This window comes from Podarcis tiliguerta, assembly GCF_965153285.1.
Source record: "Podarcis tiliguerta genome assembly, chromosome: 1".
In the NCBI taxonomy this organism is placed as follows: Eukaryota; Metazoa; Chordata; class Lepidosauria; order Squamata; family Lacertidae; genus Podarcis; species Podarcis tiliguerta.
This window is the reverse complement of record NC_139534.1, coordinates 54,171,259-54,184,224: the sequence shown is the minus strand read 5'-3', so window position 1 is coordinate 54,184,224 and position 12,966 is coordinate 54,171,259. Positions and strand designations below refer to the sequence as shown.

Sequence of the window (12,966 nt, the reverse complement as noted above, 5' to 3'; positions counted from 1 at the left end):
AAAAATGACAATAACATCCATGAGCTAACTAAACAGATAAGAATTAATGAAAAAGAATTGACCAAAAATCCAAAAAGTCATGAAATATTACAAAAAATAGAGATATTGCAATCCCATATCTCTAGAATATTAAATAAGGAAGTAGAAAATAAAATTAAATGGGCAAAACAAAGGTATTTTGAGTCCACCAATAAGCCCGGCAAGTTGTTAGCATGGATGATAGAGGAAAAGCAAACCAAAAAATTATAAATAAAATTCTGGACCAAGGGGAGGAAATAACCGACCCAGTAAAAATAAAACTAAATTTTTTAAACTTTTATAAAGATTTGTATAAACAAGAACAATTAGATGTTAATAAAATGGAAGAGTATTTACAACAAAATAAATTACCAAGAATTGAAAAAGAAGTTGAGGCCCTAAACTCCAATATAGAAATAGATGAAATAGCACAAGTAATAAAGAAAATGAAGAGTGGCAAATCACCAGGTCTTGACGGAATTACATTAATGTACTATAAGAACTTGGTAGAAGTAATCCTCCCTATATTACATAGAATAATGAATAATATACTGGGAGGGAAAGATATACCACAATCATGGAAAGAAGCACTGATCACTCTAATCCCGAAACAGGGAGTGGAGTTGACAGACATGAAAAATTATAGACCAATCTCCCTGTTGAATACAGATTATAAAATCTATACTGGATTGATGACTAACAGACTAAAAAAGATTCTAAACAAAATAATCAGCAGAGATCAGGTGGGTTTCTTACCGGATAGACATTTAAAGACAATACAAGAATAATAATTGACCTTTTGGAGTATGTGGAAATGAAACCAAGTAAAAAGATGGCCATGTTATTGGTCGATGCAGAAAAAGCTTTTGATAGAGTATCATGGAATTTCCTATTGGAAACTTTTAAAGGTCTGGACATAGGAGGGGAAATAATTAATGGAATTAGGGGGATATATGATAACCAAAAAGCAAATTGCTAATAAATAACAAGCTCACTGAAAAGTTCAGCATCGAAAGGGGGACAAGACAGGGGTGCCCTCTTTCCCCACTTCTCTTTATTGCCACCTTGGAACCACTTTTAATTGCAATAAGAAAGAATAAAAACATAAGAGGAATTAACCTAGGAACTCTATGTTATAAAATTAAAGCCTTTGCAGATGATGTAATCGTAACCACTGAAAACCCAGTGGGAAGTATCCAAAAAATGCTTGCACAATTGGAAGAATATAGGAAGGTCTCTGGTGTATAAGATTATGCACCATTTGGAGAAAGTGGATTGAGAGAAGTTTTTCTCCCTCTCTCATAATAGGAGAAGGAGGATATCCTGCTAGAAGATTCTGTACCAACAAAATAATTTCCAACAGCACATAGTTAAACTATGGAATTCACTCCTGTAAGAGGCAATGATGGATGCTAACTGGGATGAAAGAGGGTTATAGACAAATTCATAAGATGCCTACTAACCCTGATGTCAACTTTCCCTGTCAAAGGCAGTTGTGCCCCTGAGTACCAGTTGCTGGGGAACACAAGTGGGAAGAGTGCTAGTGCACTCAAGTCCAGCTTGGGAGCCTCCCAAGAGGCCTCTGGTTGACCACTGTAAGAACAGGAGGCTGGGCTAGATGGACCATTGACCTGATCTGGCAAGATTCTTCTTATGTTCTTAACTGCTACCAGAAGTCACTGGCGGAGGAAGAGACGTGCGGGGGGAGCGCACTGCCCCCGGCAGCATGATCCCGGCAGGGTGTCATCGTGGCTGTCTCCCCCCACTTGCGCTGGGCGCCACGCCCCTATGGGCGGCACTGTTGGCATACAACCAAGGAAGCGGGGGCAATTGGCAGGCCCCCAGCTGGCTCCAGCCCACTGGCCAGTGTCCCAATCCTTGGTGCAGCATGAATCAGCGACCCAAACTTCAAAAGCTAGGGCACGCTCTCATCAACAGATATAACGCTACGCAACAGAAGTGGCAGAAGAGTATGTGTGAGCATATTTACAAGCAGTTTATTCAGCATACATCGGGACAAAAGGAAAACATGTCCGATCTTCTTCATGTCCAAAGCAAGACAGCAAAAGCAAAAGCTATACACAAAATGGAAGTTCCCAGCAAGCTGTGCTGGAGTGTAAACAGACATGTGACATACAACAATTTCACACGTCTGTTCTTAAGGTGGAACGGAAAATTCCAACAGGCACGCCACGCCCCCAGGATGCACGCCGTGCCCCTACGGGTGGAGCGCCACGCCCCCTGGACCAACGCAACGCCCCTATGGGCAGCACACCACGTCCCCAGGACACACGCCAGCCCCGCCCCTGCCTACTCTCCACGATGCCAGAGCATGAAGCTCCGCCACTGCCAGATGTTTGGCTGTTGCATCCCGTTGACCTCTCATACCTGCACCCAGGACCTAAGAGAGGGTGAGAGGGAGAAACATGTTTCTCTAGTCCTGCTCAAGCATTCCCCTCATTAAATTAGCATCCCCAAAGTGGAGAAGAGAAGGGTTCCACCTGCTGATCCCACCTCTGCCTTTGCATCCCCATCAGCTGCATCCCTTGTTGTCCCTCTACAGAGGACTATCTGTAGAGGGCAGCGCGATTTCCATGCATAGACTGTGATGTGGAACCCAGTGCAAACAGAAATCCACATCACAGGATGAGCTTACACCTATAAGGCAGGCTCTCTGCTACAGACATGGTCCATAATGCCTCGAAGCAGAGGATAATATTTACTCTACTCTTCATCCAAAATCAAAGGTTCCCACAGCAGCTCACAAATATCAATAATACAATCCAAAAAGGGATAACACGAAGGAAGAGGGTATGAGAAGAATGGGGGGGGACAAACTCAGCACTAGTTTTTAATTGCAGCATTCTTGGAACAACCTGCTGGAAGGGAATGAGCTCAGGAAGCTGAAAGTCACTGATCCCTCTGCTGAGCTTATAGAGAGCTTCTACAATTCCATCTCTCCCCCTGCTGTAGCTTAATGGAAAGGAAGCAGCAGTCTGACTGGGGGAAGGGGGCAGCTGTTTAATAGTCCCACTTCAGAACCTTCTGAATAGCCTCTTGGCAAGCAGGAGAGCTTGACTGTAAGGGGCAGCTGAGCATATGTGTGGTAAGGAATGCTTGCTTTGTATCAGCAAGTCCAGAGACTATTGATTGATTGTCACAATTAAGCATGGGATCTCAACTGTAAAAACTGGAGCTTAAAACAGATTTCATAGCATGATTCATAAGAAGCACTTCATTATCTTTAAAATAACTCTGCAAAATGCACAAAACTGTCAGGGTTTAATTACCATGCTCTGCAGACAATACTCTTGAGATCTTATGGTGCCATATCCTTCAGAGGTTATGCCCCAAGGGCTCGGAAAAGGTGCATATATAGCATTTTTTCCAGCTTAGGAGCAAACTGTGAATTCAGAGAAGGAAAATAACGGAGCCAAAGGTATGTTGAATGGGTCTGCATTTTTGTTCAGAAGACTAACTATCACAATTTTATTTTTCAGCATTAATTAACTAATATTGAGGCCCTTTGTGGCAACAGCAACAGAACCTATGCACCACCTGATGGCTAACTGAATTTCATGGAGCAATCTGTAAGATTACGTTTTTATACATTTTTGCCCATCTACTAGGTGTTAGGTACCATTTATATAGCATTTTCATATAATTCTCTCTTTAAACCATAACATGCTGTAAATTTTATATCGGTGTTCCACAGTCATTCCCATGCTTCCATTTCTATATTATGACCGGCATATTTGTGTGTTTTTTAGATTCAAGAAACATAGCCTCTGTGCATACACAGAGTCCTGTCCTTAAGGCGGAGTGGATGTGTGCAGATACCTTGAGAGTTGAAACTAGGAGAGATTCCTTTCACATCCATCCATCCGCGTCCTGGATGGCTCCTTCATCCAGGCAAAAATGTTACTCTTTAACCAGGCTTTTGGCTGATGAACATCCAATGCCATTTTAAAATGTGTTCAGGAGGGAGGGGTTACTGGGTTGTTTTTTGTTTTTGTTATGTATTTTGATATTGTGATTTTATGTTGTAAACACCCTGAGACCTGCACATACAGGGCGGTATACACATTTGTTTGTTTGTTTGGAATCCTGACAGAAGCCGAGACATTCAGCATCAAATAAGGAGGGGGGTGGAGTTCTTTCCCCAGCTGTGTGTTACTTAGCAGAAGACAACAACAGATGAAAGGAAAGGAGAGAAACAATGGCCCATATTGTTTCCTGATACAGGTCAGTGACTATAACTGATTTTCATCCTCTGAACATTTGTTCCCATGACCACCTAACAGTGTTTCTTTCTAATTATACGGTGCTGCCCATGTGAAATTGACACCTTCCTTTCTTTATTGTCGTAGCTGCTGACCTACTTTTGTGGTGCCTGCTTTATTGAAAAGCCTGTTGCCTTTCTTTCCCTAAGCACACTGAGTTCTGCAATCCAGCTTCTGCCTCCTTCCAGTACCTAACGTATTGCAAAGAGATGTCAGATGGTAATGAAACCACGGTGACCCATTTTGTCCTCTTGGGCTTTGGCAGCAGCCCAGCTATTCAAGTCGTCCTCTTCATGGTATTCCTGATGCTCTACAGCTTGGTTCTGCTGGGGAACATTGGGCTGATGGTTCTGATCAGAACCAGCCCCCAGCTCCAATCCCCTATGTACTTCTTCCTTAGCAATTTGTCATTGGTTGACCTCTGCTATTGCTCTGTGATCGTCCCAAAGATGCTCGTCAATTTCTTGGTAACAAAAAAGGGTATTTCGTACGCCGGCTGTGGACTGCAGTTTTATTTCTTCTGCACTTTTGCTGACACTGAGTCTTTCATCCTCGCTACCATGGCATATGATCGGTACGTAGCCATCTGTAACCCACTTCTTTATACCGTCATCATGTCACCAAGGCTCTGCTTCCTGCTGGTTGCCCTCTCTTACCTTGGTGGTACATTGAGTGCCCTGGTCCACACCTGCTTTGCCTTCAGACTCTCCTTCTGTGGCCCAAATGTCATTAACCACTTCTTCTGTGACCTCCCATTGCTTCTGAAGCTGTCATGCTCAGACACCTCCCTCAATGAGCTCCTGCTCTACACATATGGAAGCTCAGTGGAAATCATGTCCTCCATCATCATCATAATCTCCTATGTCCTCATTGTCATCTCGGTCCTGAAGATGCACTCTGCTACGGCAAGAAGCAAGACGTTCTCCACCTGTGCCTCTCACTTGACCTCCGTCATCATCTATGAAGGGACACTCCTCTTCATCTATTCCCGCCCCAGCTCCTGGTACTCACCCACCTCTGACAAATACATCTCTGTCTTCTACACCATTGTTATCCCTGTACTGAACCCCTTAATCTACAGTCTGAGGAACAAAGATGTGAAGAATGCCCTCCGGAGAACAATAGTCACTAAAGTCTTTGTTCGGGAGTCTCATAACTGAGAGACTCTCAAAAGAAGAATCATAGAAATGTATTTAATTATTTATTTGTGGGGAGCAATTGTTCCTTGTTCCTTGAATGGCTTATTCCCAGTCAGTTCTAACAAGACAGTCCATAAAGTCTAAAAGACAATACACAAAAAGGGAAAGTTGTGGTGCGGTACAGTGTGGGGACAAATTCAGGCACCAATTGTGGGCCCAGGTACAGGGACCATGTGGCCAATGGGAGGGAAATAATAAGGCATGAGACAACTGGTATTGGGTTCAAAATGGCCACAACTTTATTGATTGCAAATCAAAACTTGATAAAGTAGGTTTTGGAGAAGGCATCAGATACGTATCCTGAATCAACCACCCAGCCTTCTGGTTTATTATTTCATCTGGGTTAACTTTGGGTTAAGTGTCACCCTATGACAGACATCAGATCAATCCCTCCAGGACTGCCATTTTGGATGGGTGCTATAGCCTATTGTCCCTCATCTGGGCTCCTGGACAAAGCACTCCTTCCTGGATCCCTTCAGTGGGGTACTGTCAGGGGCTGGTTGGGTGCAGAGGAATAGTGGGAGGAAACAACTGGGGAACCCCAAGGGAAGAAGGCTCAGAGCCCAGGCAGACCCTCCAAGTGTCCCTATTTTCCAGGGACATCCCTGACTTAGAAAAGCCATCCCAGTTTCTGATTTGATCCCAGAATGCCCCACTTTTCCTTAGGATGTCCCTATTTTCATTGGAGAAATGTTGGAGGGTATGGAGTTATCAGACCCCCCAAGCCATTTGAAGGCAATCCTGTATAGTTTTTTAATGTTTAATGTTTTTAATATTTAAATATATGTTGGAAGCTGCCCAAAGTGGCTGGGGCAACCCAGTAGTATGTGTGGGGTATAAATAGTAAAATTATTATTGTGGAATGGGACACCCCTATTTTCATCTGAGAAATGTTGGAGGGTATACCCAGGATGTGGTGGTGGGACAACAGTGAGTGGTCAGAGGAGACTGGAAGGAGGAGGTGTCAGAAGCTGAAGATGTAACAGGAGTTAGTGAGCTGGGAGAATCTGTGACAGGAGTCCAGAAGTAGAAGCAGGAGAGTGGGATGAGGGAGGCCAAGAGGTAGAGATGAGTCAGGCTGGTGAAGAAACATGGGTGTCTCCCCCTCCTGCTGTGACAGGCTCCCCTTCCACTCCCTCCCCTAGTCTCCCAGGACCAAGAGAGGCAATGCAGACATGCAGGCAGAATCCCAGATTGCTTGGAGGAAACCCTGGTGTAATGATCTCAGGCAGGCAAGCAAGCTCCAATAAGAATTAATGAGTCTCTGGCAGTTTTGTGTACATTTATTTACAATTTACACGCAGAAAGCGGCTCCAGGCCTGCTGCCATTAGCTACGAGTTGGTAACACCCTCCCTGCTATCAAACAAAGATCCCTCTAAACACTGCCCATTTCCTGGATACATAGCAACCTCCTCAATGTCATCTATCTCCGGTGGCGTAGCATGGGTTGTCAGTACCCGGGGCAAGGCAAGTAATTTGCACCCCCTAACCCGTGGATTTGCGCCCCCTAACCCCCAGATGTTGTGCCCGGTGCGGCTGCCCCCCCCTGCACCCCCCACGCTACACCACTGTCTATCTCCTCCCCTGCCTCTGCCTGTGAGCTTTCCCAGCCCTTGGTGAGACAAAAGGACTTAGGCAGCTGTAGGAAGGCAGGTAGCTTCAGTCTCCCCAACTGCCTCATAGGGGTGTTGTAAACAAAATCTGCCGTTATTCCCTTATGGGGTACACAAGAGCCCTTATAGAGTCCTTTGTAGGTTCTCCACCGGCAGGAGAAAATAACAGAGGTCAACCAGAGAATATTGTGAAGCAAAGCAGCTAGTAAGCCTGATCTTTATTAAAGCTGTTGCAACAGGGTGCTCCCCTCACACGCAGGAGGAGGACCCAGAACAAAGGTATGCCCACCCTTATATAGACATTTTGAAATTCCCTGCCCTGGAGCTCCAGACCACCCCTCCATACATCATACATACATCACAGAGGGGGTGTAGCCCAAGACCACCCCCCACAAACATCATACCTACATCACAGAAAAGGCGGTCTACAACAAACATTTGAATGTTGTTGTTTTTCCTGTCTGCCATTTTATCTGATAATGCCTTATCTGATTGCCTTTTCTGGTAGTCTGGCCATTCCTTTGAGATGGTAATTACTTAATTCCTGAGACAATGGGAAGGTTCCCTCACCCCCTCTCTCCTTGCAGAGAAACATTTGGTCAGTTTGGGAGTCAAAACAGTATCAGGACTGTCTTCCTGTGCTGCTTCAGAAATGTGGTGTATATATTTATGTACGTGTTTGCTGGTGTTATGTACTGAGTTGAATAGGATCCAAAATACAGCAGTCTGATTGGTCCACAGTAGCCACCCAATCCAGTTCCAGGTGGAAATGAATCCGCAACCTGATTGGCCTACAGAAGAATCCCGGAATTAGCCAATCACGTGGGGCCCATTGTGTAAATAATGTATATAAAGCAGACATTCTGGGGGAACTTCCATTCCTCCTCACCACTATGAGCTGAATAAAGAGCATGAAATCCACTCTTGACTCCAAGTATATTTCACTGGCGACGAAGGTGGGATCCTGCTGAGCTGACCGCCGCACACATCACCGCAGTACCAGCACCTGCCGCACCGCTGCCTCGTACCGTGTATCCAGGCTTCAGCTCCGGGCTCCAAGGAACTTAGAATGGCAACCGACAGCAGCTTCTCGCCGTTCAACCCAGCATCAGGACAGTGGGTAGCGTGCACGAACCGTTTCACCTTCCTCCTAAAAGCCAAAGGGGTCACCAATGAAGAAGACACCAAAAAGAGGGCGATATTCTTCAGCATCTGCAGAGAGGAGACGTTTGAAATCGCCTGGGCTCTCCTTGCACCTGAAGACGTCACTACTGTTCCTTACAAAACAATAGTGGAACGGATGAAGAGGCACTTCTCACCGCAGCCCTCAGTGGTGGCTCGACAAAATGTCTTCTACGCAAAGCAGCAAGCCCCTGGAGAAACCATAACTGGGTTTGTGACTTCCCTCCACAAAACCGCCTGGTTCTGCAACTTCTCAGAGTTGGATAACATGCTTCGTGACCGCCTCATTGGTGGCCTGAAGGATGAGAAGCTTCAACGATGCCTCTACGCCAAGAAGGACCTAACGTTCCAGGTCGCCCTAGCAACTGAAGCTGCTGAGAGGTCGACGCAAGAGGCATGGCCGAGCCTGCTGCCCCAACCGAGGGTCCACCACACCTGCAAAAACAGAGACACTGAGATAACGTGTGCATATGAATATAAAATGCAAATCTTGTTGCCAATACAAGAGGCATCTGTACCACCATCTTAAAACACCAAGGTAGTGTTTGTTTGTTTGTTTGTTTGTTTGTTTGTTTGTGTTTATTTGTTTGTTTGCCCAATTATCACTACTTATGTTCATGATGTGATATCTTCACAAAGGAAATGATCATCAGAGGGCTGTGAAGCACAAAGAGGACAAACAGAACAAATTTGCTGCTGGTGGGTCCTACATGGTCCATTTGATTTGATGAGGAAGCAAACGAAGTACAATTTGTTACATGCCATCATGGACTGAAAGAGAGTGCATGCCTTAGTATTTTGGCAGAATCCTCGAGCCTTGCCATTGATCGGTGGCGAGGTCTCACTATCATTGACAGGAAGAATCCAGACCAGGTTGTAGAAGTTAAAGTAGACCTAGATAGTTGAAACTGACTATACAAAAATCAGAAGGGAAGTTTTAGAGGTTTCTTGCATGCAAGCAGCCAATTAAAATGTAATTATTAATCAAAACAACCATGGATACCTGGGGTATTCAGTAGCATCAGGGATGATGTCCCAGGTGCTAGCAACTAGTATTTAAGGTCTCTCCCCCTACTCAGTTTCTGAAAGCAGAGGAACCTCCCAGTCTGCATCTCAGGTAAGTTCTCTAAATCAGAAAGAGATATTTAGTGTATGGTTCTGCTATAGCATCACCAGACCTCTGGTAAAGGGTCTAAAGCCCTGAATCTGTCCTCCATTGACACTGTTCTTCAAAAGAAGAAACCTCTCTTGCGGACACACTTGAAGAGCCCCATGGACGAAGACAATAGCAAAGCTAGGTGGAACAAACTCAAGAAGACAACTGTTGGGATTGAAATTTGGCCACAACTTTGTACATTGAAGATATAGATAGGGTTGTCATATGGATGGGACTCTGGCGTGGGCAGCTTGGGCTCGGCAGTGGCTGAGGGATTCTTCGGCAATTGCCCTTAAAAAAGCTCAAGAACTTTTTGCGTATGTATTTTTACCACTTCAAATATGGCAAAGCTAAGGTAGGCTTTGCTCAGGCTTTGCGGGTGTATATACATTATCAGCCTCCCAAAGGAAGGCTGAAACAGGGATGTGCCAGGGATGTGGACCACAGCTGGTGTTGTGTTGAACTAGTGCAGTTGAGCTTGTGATGGCCATTATCTTGAATCCAGGACTGCTGTTGTTTCTAAACAAAAAGGAAGTTGGAGGGAACTGTCAAAAACACAAATCTTCTTTCTTCCCTTCTCAAGGAAAAGTCAGGGAAAAGAACAGAATCATCCTGAACCCAGCACTGATTGGGGGAAATGATGGATCAAGGAAATAATTCTGTCGTAACAGAATTCATTCTTCTGGGATTCACAGATGATCCAAAAATGCAGCTCCCTCTTTTTATGCTCTTCCTACTGATTTATGTCATCACTGTAATCTGGAATGTGGGGATGATTGTCTTAATTTGCACTGAGCCTCAGCTTCACAACCCCATGTACTTTTTCCTGGGCAACCTCTCTTTTGCTGACCTCTGCTACTCCTCAGCCATTGCTCCCAAAATGCTGGCTGACCTCTTAGTTGAGACCAAAAGGATTTCATTCAATGCCTGTGCTATACAGCTATATATACTTTCCTTTTTTGTAGATGTTGATTGCCTTTTGCTGGCTTTGATGGCCTATGACAGGTACATGGCCATCTGCAATCCCCTCCACTATTCAGTCCTTATGTCCAGAAGAGTCTGCGGACGGTTGATGGCTATGGCTTACTTCATAGGCATGGCGGATGCAATGATACACACTTGCTGTACATTCCAACTACCATTCTGCAAGTCGAATATCATCAATCACTTCTTCTGTGATGAGCCTCCTCTTCTATTGCTTTCTTGCTCTGACACATACAACAATGAGCTTATGGTATTTATCTTCTTTGGCTGCATTTTAGCCAGCAGCATCGGCATGGTTCTTGTTTCCTACCTCTACATCTTGGGCACAATCGTGAGAATGCGCTCTGCTGAAGGCAGACGCAAAGCCTTTTCTACCTGCGCCTCTCACCTTACAGCCGTTGGGATATTCCATGGGACGATGCTCTTCGTGTATTTTCGGCCCAGCTCCAGCTATTCCTTGGACCAAGACAAATGGGCTTCTGTGTTCTATACAGTAGTGATCCCCATGCTCAATCCTCTGATCTACAGTCTGAGGAACAAGGATGTGAAGGATGCCCTGACAAAAGCACTTGCCAACTTAAGGCTTTTGAAGGGGAATGGTTTTGCCTCAAAGGAACTGTATGCCATGTTTGTAAAACTGTGTTCTGGGAATCCTTAGGATTGCTTACCAGGGCTTTATCAGAGAGGAAATCAGTACTGGGAGAGATACTTCCTCAGGTCTGGCCCCAGATGTTTTGCCACTTCAAGCAAAATACACTGCCACCCAGTGCCGCTGGCCCCTTCCCACATATTTGAACCTGTACCCTGCCCACAGCCACCACCACTACACCAATAGGACACAGCACACATGGCCTCCACCCAGCAGCAGAGGAAGCCACTCAGGTGACTGGGGCAGCGCGCCCAGGGGTGGGGCAAGCCTCACATAGGGGCGGGGTGCACTGCGGGGCCTCCAGAGTCTGCCTGCCTCCTCCCACTCAACCACCCTACAGCTGGGGGGGGAGGCAGCAGGTGGACCGTTTGGGCAGCGCACGCCCAAGCCACCCCATCTCTCCCACTAGAGACACATGGCTTGGGGACGCTGCAGGCCCCGCAATGAGTGCCACCCGGCATTTCGTCATTGTCGTCCCCCCCCCCCGCCCAGTGCTGACACCCGGGGCAGCCTGCACCCACCGCACCCTCCTTCCTCCACCCCTGCCTCCACAATGCTGAAAAAAAATCCCTTCACCACCTTTAAAAAAATTGTTCTTTGGTAGATTTGCAAAAAAGAAAAACACACACCAATAAATAAAGAGAGGGACAAGATTAGACACAAATGTACAAAGCATAAAAATAAAAAAGTCAAGGCTCCTTGTGCTCCTCTCCACTCCCCCTTTCTTCCCGCCCAGGACTCCCCTGCCCTCTGCCTGACTCTCAGAGCCAGTGCCACCATCAACTACCCAAGGAAGGAGTCCGGCGGCGGCGGCTAAGGAGAAACCGTGGAGAGGCAACAGGATGCTCCCTCATTGCTGCTGCCCAGGACAAGTGCCAGCTCATTCTCCTCACCAACCTTGGTGGGCAACAGCACTGGCAAGGGGAAATAGGGACATTCCGGGATCAAATCAAAATCCGGGGTGGCTTTCGTGATTCCAGGACTGTCCCAGGACACTTGGAGGGTATGATATCTTCTTTCTCATACCCACCTTTTTCTGTGTACCTAAAGCTAATCTACACAAATGGACTGACCCAATAAAGGATGCCGTTTTAAAGTGTTTGTATTTTTGTGTGTTTGTGAAATTTTATCCTGAATGCTAATAGCAAACTCATTCTCCAAGTGTGGGTCCTTATGAAGCCACCACCTACTAACAAGACGGAGGTATCAGCAGGCTTAGGGGAAACCCAAGATTTTAAGATGCCAAAAGGAAATGCAGAGGAGGGAACAGTGCAAATAAGACTGAGCATGGTCAATAGTCATGGAATGCATGGGGAAATGAAATCTCAGGGGAAATGGAATGGAGTATCTAGGAAAAAGAATGGTTGGTTGGTTGGCTGGCTGTCTGGCTGGAACACTGAGCACTCCATACTATTCACTCCAGACTGCAACATTTTGTTGCAGCTCACACTTCTTCTTCACTATTCTATATCTGGGAGAGGCTAAGTTTTGTATGATGTAGCTTGTCACTGTGTCCATTTATATAATTATTATAATAATAATTTATTATTTGTACCCCGCCCATCTGGCTGGGTCTCCCCAGCCACTCTGGGCGGCTTCCATAGAAACAAAAAATACAGTAAAATATCACAGATTAAAAACTTCCCTGAACAGGGCTGCCTTAAGATGTCTTCTAAATGTCAGGTAGTTATTTATCGCTTTGACATCTGCTGGGAGGGCATTCCACAGGTAGGGGGCCACTACCGAGAAGGCCCTCTGCCTGGTTCCCTGTAGCTTTGCTTCTCACAATGAGGGAACCGCCAGAAGGCCCTCGGAGCTGGACCTCAGTGTCCGGGCAGAACGATGGGGATGGAGACGCTCCTTCAGGTATACTGGGCCGAG

The 12,966-nt window shown here is 45.8% G+C and overlaps 3 protein-coding genes across 3 annotated transcripts in view; all 3 read left to right on the top strand.

The window, feature by feature from the left end:
• The first annotated feature begins 4,084 nt into the window (after positions 1–4,084).
• Positions 4,085–6,676, top strand: LOC310678942 (olfactory receptor 5I1-like). Its single transcript, XM_083443506.1, has 2 exons — positions 4,085–4,263; positions 4,451–6,676. The coding sequence occupies exons 1-2, from the start codon at positions 4,216–4,218 to the stop codon at positions 5,459–5,461; spliced, it is 1,059 nt and encodes a 352-aa protein (XP_083299632.1). The 5' UTR covers positions 4,085–4,215; the 3' UTR covers positions 5,462–6,676.
• Positions 6,677–7,195: 519 nt separating this feature from the next.
• Positions 7,196–12,966, top strand: part of MAX (MYC associated factor X) — a 703,696-nt gene continuing 697,925 nt past the window's right edge. Inside the window, exon 1 of the mRNA XM_083444472.1 lies at positions 7,196–7,752. The gene's annotated coding sequence lies outside the window, so the exon portion shown is untranslated. The remainder of the gene's footprint in view (positions 7,753–12,966) is intronic.
• Positions 10,090–11,094, top strand: LOC310683886 (olfactory receptor 5AR1-like; the record flags this gene model as incomplete). Its single annotated transcript, XM_083454347.1, has 1 exon — positions 10,090–11,094. One exon carries the CDS (start codon positions 10,090–10,092, stop codon positions 11,092–11,094), a length of 1,005 nt encoding a protein of 334 aa, XP_083310473.1.

Bases quoted from the DNA above. Each gene is read 5' to 3' on its own strand.
- LOC310678942 (XM_083443506.1), top strand. From the start codon at position 4,216: ATGAAAGGAAAGGAGAGAAACAATGGCCCATATTGTTTCCTGATACAG. The intron at 4,264-4,450 runs GTCAGTGACTAT...TCTTTCCCTAAG, and splicing joins CATATTGTTTCCTGATACAG to CACACTGAGTTCTGCAATCC.